This window comes from Atta cephalotes, assembly GCF_000143395.1.
Source record: "Atta cephalotes unplaced genomic scaffold scaffold00028, whole genome shotgun sequence".
Lineage (NCBI taxonomy): Eukaryota > Metazoa > Arthropoda > Insecta > Hymenoptera > Formicidae > Atta > Atta cephalotes.
Window position 1 is genome coordinate 4119304 of NW_012130092.1, and position 9295 is coordinate 4128598.

Below are 9295 nucleotides of genomic sequence, written 5' to 3' on the forward strand. Positions count from 1 at the left end.
TTAGTTCGTCGTAACCTACTACTACGTACACTAACTACACGAACTAACTACCTACGTACCGTCGGTACGTTACCTCGACGTACTCCTCCTCTCTTCTCTCTCTCTTCTCTCTCTCTCTCTCTCTCTCTCTCTCTCTCTCTCTCTCTCTCTCTGTCTGTCTGTCTGTCTGTCTATCTATCTATCTCTCTATCTCTATCTCTCTCCTCTCTTTCCTTCCCCGCCTGTCAGTATCATCGTTCATGGATACCGCGATATGGGAACGATGGCATCGTCTCTCTCCTATCTTGATCGAATGACCTTTCTCGCGATGACGAGCACTAGGCGATGAGAGAATCTAGGGAACGCCGACGACCTTGGTTACCGTGTTCGTGGAGATATCACCGACCCGGTCAATTGGGTCAGGTGCGCGCTGATACGCAGCAGGTAGGGTGGCCATCTTTCTCTCGAATGTGATTGGGACAATAGGGATAGAAGAAATTGGGATATTTCCTAGTTTTTTTAAACGGACGAAATGTCTACGTGTATTTCCAATTTCTTTTATTAAGTTTTCATAATTATTTTTCTATTCGCTGAACGTATCACAATGAAATAAGCGGCACTAATATTATGAACAATGTTTTTGTTTGGAATTTTGAAATTTTAATAAAGTAAGACGACGAAAACGTCATATCTGATTATTTATTCATGCATTGAAATGCGAAAACTAGAGGAAGCGGAACATTGTAAAAAACATAAAAGAAAAAGAGGAAAAAGATAGGAAAAAAGAGAACGCCCGAAGATAATGTTCAGGAAAGAGAACGTCCATGGAAATCTGGTTATTTCAAGTTACATGGGTATTTACGAGTGAAAGTCGAAACCGCATGCATTAAGTTTGGTAAATTACATCGACGGATCTGATTGACGTTCAATATCGCGAATGACGCGCAAATATTTTCATCTGACGACATCATCCGATTGACTCGAGATGAATGACTTTAAACGCTTGCGGCCCGTTCGCGACCACCGGTGAAAGTAGGAACCTTCAGTGTAAACTGGGTTACGAATAATATTGATCCGAGAGAAGGTGATGGAGGAGAAGGTGGCGGCGATGGTGGTAGTGCTGATGGTGGTGGTGATAGTGATAGATTTGAGTTGCGTTTGCACGCGGAGACTGTTCCACCGATTCTCCGTTTTTCGATAACTTATATATATTCCCCGTGTTGCATCCGTAATTTGCGTGGCGACGCCATTGGCGAATGCCTCCCCTTTCAAGCAGAGGTTTTCCCGCACTCTAGATATCGATAGGTTGCTACACGAGAGATAATTAAGAGGAAAAAGTAACTGTTGTTGCGATGGGCACGCGAGATTACTTATCTCTACTCGTATTACAAGTCAGATAACAAATATAGTAACAACAAGCATCTCGAATGCAAATTGCATTACGGGATGCTTTCCGTTGTGCTTTCGTTAATGTTAAAAGAAATTGGAGTTCATTCCAAAGGGAAATGATACGTAAGAGATACGATAAAGGATTAACTCTAGAATGATTAAAAGATGAGAGAGATACTTTGTGTTATTATTATTAAAAATTTCATTATTATTAATACAAAAATACAAACACTAAACAATAATTTTTCTATCGAAGTTTTTTTGAGAACTTACGACAGTTACAAAATTAATATCAATGTACACAAAGTAGCCACTCATCTTCTGTTGATATTTGTCTGAAAATAATTCCACACTGAGAAAAATTTGTAGTTAAAAATAAACCAGAAGATTCTGATCATATTAATTACATATTAATTTCTAATCTTATCTCAATTAGAATTACAATAAATTCAATGAAAAAATTCTGATTTGTCCATTTCCGACTAGAGTTTCAATTAATGCAATTAGAACTCTTTTACCAGTGTAAGGTTAAAAAGGAATTTCGCTGCCTGCAATTTCGCACCTGCGAAATCTCCAGCGAGCAAGTGTCTAATTACGCGGAGAGCGGAAATCGGGCTTACCTGTTCGCTTTCGAAAGTCGCGCAAGCGCCTGGCTCGGCCTCGATCGGGTCCTGATTGACTTTCGCTCGAATCTGAAAAAGTCATAAAACAGAGGCAGGTTTTTAGCGAGTTCGGCCGGTTAGTTAAGGGATCACACTCATCTTAGCGGCTATTTCGGGAGCGGAACGCCGCCTTGCTATCCGCCTTGCCATCGTCGCGCGCGGAGAGTCGCTATTTCCCGTGCAAGCGGCCGAAAGCAGCAAAAGTGCGCGGAACTATCGCCACCGTGTACCTAAGATTAGCGCGGGGCGATAATACCTCAAGGTCCGGCTTGTTAGCCGTCTTACGAAATACCAAAAAATCACCGCACGCGTGTTTACATCTTTGGCTCGGCCGGCGCGTGCTTATGTCATCATCATGTGCGCGAGCTTGGCACGCGCGACGACGACGATGACGACAACGACGAAGATGACTCCGACCGCCCGTCTTTGCAGACTTCTGCATCTCTGACCGGTCAGGGACGTTGCTGCTAGCACGTAACAACTGGCGCGGTTTAAATCCATGAGACAATCGAAACTCTAGTATTCTCTCTCATACTGATTTCCAGCGATATGCAAAATATCCTATTTGCGTTGCATATAAATGCTCTGCATTATTTTTCACTCGTCAACGTTCGAAGTCATTTGATTCGATTAGATTAATTCAAAACTTGAAAAAGATATAAATAGTTATATACAAAATTTTGAGAACAAAAAACAATATGGAAAAATATAGATAATAATTTATATTAATTATTTTATTATTCTTTTTAATATAGAGACGCTATCTCAAAATTAAATTCTATTTTAATCCTTAAAAATCACAAATGCGCATATTGACGATCTTTAAGTAGAAATTCTCGATGTGATTCCAAAATTATGCATGACATCTTATTCTCTTCCTGATCCATTCTTTTTCTGCACGTTACACGAAAATTGGCCGTTGCGAAACGATCGAAAGCGACTTCGTTTTCACTGGCTCGAAAAGAGAAAACTAGTCCTCCGTCATCTCAAAACAGACCCGTTGATCCCATTACTCGCCAATGTCGATTAAATCTATCGAGTCGGTTATATCGATCAATCAAAAATGTTATTCTTTCGTTATAGTTATTTCTACTGATATGTTTATCTTGCTAATGGCGTCAACTCACAATCAATTTCGAAAAAATAATGTTATAAATATTATATTAAGTATATTAATATAAGAAGAGTAATGTTTCAAAGAAAGAACATTTCAAAATTCGATAAACCAAATTTCAAATCAATATATAATAACTTGTGATATTCTCAAATAATAATTTGACGGAAATGGTCTTTGATACAAATTTTGTATTTATACAGATACTTTACAATTTTACAATAATTGCGTAAATTATATTCTTTGTTTGTAAATCGACTTTAAATTCAAGCTGCAATTACAATTATCAATTCTGTACGTAAGAAATACGAGAGAGAATCCCGATGAAAAACGAATCACACTGAGAGAAAGGATTTTGTTAATTTTAACTGTAGCAAGTACTAGCAGTACTTTTAACCGATGATAGATAAATATGTGACAACAAATTTTGTTGTTGTGTTTGCTGCTAGTCTGCTATACCAATCAATTATTAATAACAGAAGCAAACTATATAGAATCTAACCTATTTAGAATCTAACCCTTTTGGATAGACTAGGCTTATTTACACAGAATTCGTAGATGAACGTGAAGTCTGAAGTCGTAGGAACCAAGTACAGTCTAATATAGGGAGAATACTTGACTAGAATTGATCAATTTCTTACGATTTGATATCATCTATGATTTATATATGAGCCTCTTATTTGCTAGTGATACTATTAATTATTTGTTACATTGACGAATTAATTTGCCATCGTAACAAATCGATCATTTTTTTAACAAATATCATATTTCTCTTGATTTGTTCCTATAATAAAATCATTTCTCTCAGTGCAGATCTAATCCAGTTGGAACGATATACGCGTGCAAGGCTCACTCTGGTGTGGTCCTACGTCCCAATGTCTTACGCAATAGACTTATCATATTTGCGTGCACGCATTGGCGTTAATTAAGCTACCTCATATTACTACGTGAATGCAAAAAGAATTAAACATAGAGACGTAGCTTCTCGAAGGCCAGATTTTTATCATGGTGAATTTGTATTCCCATCGCGACGGTCACTTGAATGTGTGATTTTAATGTATGCTTCAAGGAAGTCATACTTTATGTCACTAATGCAAAAGATGCTTTTATCATTTTTATTATGCTTATGCATAAGAAACTGCGACGAGCAGCGTGACGCCAAATTTATGGTATTCAACTTGAATCAACGAAACGTTTGAATGCTAACGAATAAGTAGATTACGCAACGAAAGTTCTTAGACAGGCACTTAGAAACGCGAGTTACGTTTAGTTACGTTTAGTTAGAACTAGTCTTCATGAAAATCATTTGTCTTTGTCTGAGAACTTGACAAGAGTTGAATTGGGCATGCGTTGACGCGACAGTGTATATTTTTCATAAAGATTAAGGTCAGTGAAGACTCTGAAAGACGACAGGCGAGGGCAGCTTGGTGTTAGAAATAGCGCGAACACGCGACTCTGAAAATTAATTTCAAAGGTCACGGTGGCGTTTGATAAAGAGGCAGCGGAAGTTTAGGCTAATGCTTTACGGCGATAGCGAAGTAAATAAACTCTTCCTAGTATACAACGTGTTAATCGACTGTAAAACAAGGAACAATCCGTGGAAGTTATCCGACAAGGCGAATTTCTGGAGATGCTAGAAATTTCCTCCCATCAGCAACCGATTAGCACATTCAGTGAACTTGTGCGAAACAATATGGATTATCGACATCGTCGCATAACACGTCCCGTCAATGGAGGAGGTGAACGAACACCAGAAAAGGTTACTCACCTTTTTACGTGGATGTTGTTCCTCGATATAGTCGGGCACTATTCCCTCATCCAGCGTAGTCGAGCCTGGGGTGCTGCTCGACGACGAGCCGGACGTGTTGTAGGGGTAGTGCGGCTGATTGTGCGAGGGATGTGAGGTCGCCGGACATGGAGAACTTCTCGTCGGTACACCCTCCTCGCTAAGGGGTGGACTGGGAGTGCCGCTTCGCCAGGAAGCCCCGCTGCTGCTACTGCTATTTGACATACCGCCGACTCCCGGTGAGCCGGCGATCATGCCGCTGCCTCCGCCTCCACGACTCCCCCAGGAACCTGCCGCAGATCAAATTCCTTCCACATTCATTTCGGTCCGGCCAATTACCGCAGAAGCTCGGTTCGTAGTTTCGGTAATTCAATGTCTCGTGTTTACATGAGATATTATACGTATGTAATAACACAATATATGAATAAATTATTACTTATTATTTATTATCACTTATTAAATTATTATACTCATCGATATCTTATTTTCACTATTTTTCAGTATTTTTTGAGAATCGATTGCTCGCAAAGTAAACGAACCGATGTATAAAGGAAATTCTTGTTATAGAAAGAAGAAAAGTACGACGATTCTGAGATTACAAATAAAGAAAAGCATTTATTCTACACCTGCTTTTAACATCTTACACCGTATTTTGTGGGAATGTCAGAAAAATGAGCACAGTACCGTAATTGTATTGGCAGTGAAGTGGCGGGGGGTTGTGAGGACTGTGAGGTGAGCACGAGAGCGACATAAGAACCAGGGCGGCAGCGCATTCGTCCATGCAATCACCGCGTTCGTTGGTGCGACAACCCTCACGTCCGCAGACCACCCTCTCGCCCCAACCGCTGTATGTCCGTTCGGAATCATTGTTCGAGCTTGGCCGTCGTTTCCTGGATCTGAAATATACATTACCACATGCTATAGGCTCGCTAGATTATATAGCGTATATCCGCATGCTGCACGTTGTTCTTTCAAATTGAAAATTTGCTATTACCCTACTTCAAACACAATTCATTTTTCGCGATGGCAAATTAAAGAATTTTCGATTTTATCTCGATTAATCGAGAGGAATATTACAGGACTCTTTCGCGAAATACGTATGTGTATTCTGGAAACAAATATTCGCCTCGATTCTCGATAATCGCTTTTTTCAGTGGAAGCAATTAATTTTCGAATTTCCGCGTTTCACGGAAAGAGAATGATGCATATATCTATAATGTCAATTCGTCGATCTTGGACCGAAGATGGCAACGCCTTTAAACGGTGTAGTACAACGATAGATCTTGCAACAGAGAATACAATATTGTGGCAAAACGGGCCCAAGTAATTTCCTTAAGAGCTCTCGTCGAATAACAGCGTAGAAGGTAATCGACGCCAGAGTTACGGGCGGTGTTTCTGGAATTACGTTTTCCTGAAACCGCATAAAATGATACGTTCTCCGTCTCTCCGTTTCACTTCGGAACGCCGAGCGAGATCATTGTTGTCGTACGGTAATACTCGGTAGCAGAGAACCTATAAGCCGATATAGTCACTTTTCCGGGAAAGACTATAGATTTCCGCGTAAATACTGCACGTGGAGTATGTACCGTTTGTATATAGACGCTTGTACGGGTCGACGTCGTTTGAGTCGTTTCCTCTACGACTATGAATGCTTTCTCCGACCGGACGGAGTGACCAAGTGAAATGTGTGTTCAATATGAATCAACAAGAAATACACAATGCGATACAATCTGTCTTCGGACTAGAGAAATTTACAAGAAAATTGGAAATTGGAAATTGTCTTCTCGATATTTATAACTAATGCAATATTGCACAAAAAAACTTCCGATTGAAGCGATACATTTTCTTCTCAAATTATCGGAATGTATCGAGATATAATAAATCAAGACAGAGAAATTAAAGAAAAGGTTTGTATCAATTAAATAATCATCAATTATTAATTTGTTCGATATCATGCTAAACGCAAATAAGGAATTAATGGTTAATAATACAAAATTCAAATTATATAAATGTTAAACGTAAACGTATATATTTTTAATGACTTCTTTTATCTAACTCGATATGAACTTATAATATAGAATCATCAGGAACTTTTTGTCTAATTTTTCAAGAACTTTTCAAGAGATTCGCGCACACTGAGAGAAAGAATTTTGTTAATTTAACAAGCCACTGTTTAACCGGTGATCGATAAATATATGACAACAAATTTTATTGTGATTACTGTTAGTCTGCTATACCAACCAATTATTAGTAACAGAAGCAAATTATATAGAATCTAACCTATCTTTTGGATAAACTTTAGGCTCGTTTACATAGAATTCATAGATGATCGTGGAGTCTTAAGTCATAGGAAATCGATCAAGCATAGTCTAATATAGGAAGAATACTTGATTAGAATTGGTCAATTTCTTACAATTTTCTTTCAACTTGATCTTGCAACTGACTTTTATATATATATATATATATATATATATGTACATATACACGAGCCTCTTATTTGCTAGCGATACTAATGATTATTTGTTACATTAACGAATTAATTTGCAATCGCAACAAATCGATCGTTTTTAACAAATATCACATTTGCTTTCCCTTGATTTGTTCCTATAACAATCATTTCTCTCAGTGCATCTTTCCTCTCAAAGGTAACGGATAAATCGCTGTTGCCGATGCAGCTCTCAAAATGATTATCATGCACAGCTAGGAATAGCGGACTCTCCTGGAGAAGGTAGTGCGGGCCCTCTCGAGCCTATGAAGGACAAAAATCTCTAGAGAGGGGGTGCGAAAATGACAACGTAGTCAAGGCCGTCGTCGCTAAGTCAGCCGTTCCACTCCCGAAGCGGTACATTGAGAGTCGAAAGTGAAACATAGAATGCCGGCCGGCATAGAGAATGACGCACGTACTAGCCAGTATATTTCGAAAGCAACACCTCCCAAGCACACACTTATGCACAGCTGTCCCGTTTCCTCCGTACCAACCATTATATGTGTCACGCCACTTAGAACTGGCGAGAAGGCAGGCGAAGGTTACTCATTCGAGCCGATACAGTAACGAAGAAATGCCTCAGGCATTTATCGAGATGACTTTTACGGAATCCGCCTTGAAATCGGTGTTGCTCTTTTTTTATCGAGACTTTTGCCGAATTGATAATTTTTTATTTAAACGATAGTGCGAAATAAAATGTCGCTAAATGAAATGATGATCTTTTTATTCTTGTATCCTGATTTTGTAGTTCTTAATAGGCCTTCTATAATAAGCCATTAGTCATGAATCAGAAGTCAGAAGCTAAAAATTGACCAATCACAGTCGTCAATTTTTAGCTTCTGACTTCTGATTCATGGCTTATTATAGAAGGCCCATAACAATTCGGTATCATTATGTTGTCATTGCGCAGATATACAATATCTCTCTCGCAAAAGCACTTAAATTGACGATATTTATCACATGATTTGAAAAAAAAATTTTCGGTAAGAGATCTCGATGAAGAAGGAACAACATTCATCTCGAATCGGAGTACCGTTCACTTGAATGCTAAAAATTTCTTGCAAACCTACGCGCTTACTATATTTTTCATTTCTCTGACTTTCCTATTTTTTTTTTCCACGGTCTCTTGGATTCACGATTACGCTCGATACACTCGCACGACCGTTGCCCGCTAATTGCGAGATTACGATCGCTTTATGATTGCTACGGAAACGGCAGATTCAAGGAGTTAATTGGAACGGCGCGAGAGGGAAGCGAGTTCGAAGTCGTTTACTTTTGAGGTGAAGCCTTACCGTTACTCGGTGTACACGAATTACACCGATATAGATTGAGGGATTGCAAACTCGCGAGATAATCGGCACACGATTGTAATTAAGACGAACCGGCACTTCTTGTGCGAGGGAATCCGCTGGCACGTAATTCATTCTGGAGTGCCTGTTGAAAACAAGAAGTAACCGACGGAAAACGCATCGTTTACCATTCAATCGGATGAGCTCCGTCCATTACTAGCCAGATCGGATTTTTATCTATCCCTTTAATCCTGCTGTTCCGCTTTTGTACGCTCACATTCAGTACGCTCCACTGCGAATTACGCATATATCACTGAGAGAAATGATTTTGTATAGAAACAAATCAAGGGCAAGAAATAAATCAAGAAAGCAAATGTGATATTTGTTAAAAAAATGATCGATTTGTTACGATGGCAAATTAATTCGTTAATGTAACAAATAATCAATACAAGTATCACTAGTAAATAAGAGGCTCATATATATATATATATATATATATATATATATATATATATATATAATAAGTAGATAGTAGTGTTGACGAGTATAAAGAAGTAAAGAATACTATTAGTATANAATTATCGTCNCTAT

General features: G+C 38.8%; 1 protein-coding gene across 1 annotated transcript in view; it reads right to left on the reverse strand.

Moving 5' to 3' along the window:
• The window catches only part of LOC105620762 (zinc finger protein 704), a 51677-nt gene that overhangs the window by 24245 nt on the left and 18137 nt on the right, over positions 1 to 9295 (reverse strand). Inside the window, exons 3-5 of the mRNA XM_012202252.1 lie at positions 5615 to 5826; positions 4913 to 5220; positions 1989 to 2060 (exon numbers count right to left, since the gene is read on the reverse strand). Coding sequence (XP_012057642.1) covers positions 1989 to 2060; positions 4913 to 5220; positions 5615 to 5826 — 592 coding nt within the window. The remainder of the gene's footprint in view (positions 1 to 1988; positions 2061 to 4912; positions 5221 to 5614; positions 5827 to 9295) is intronic.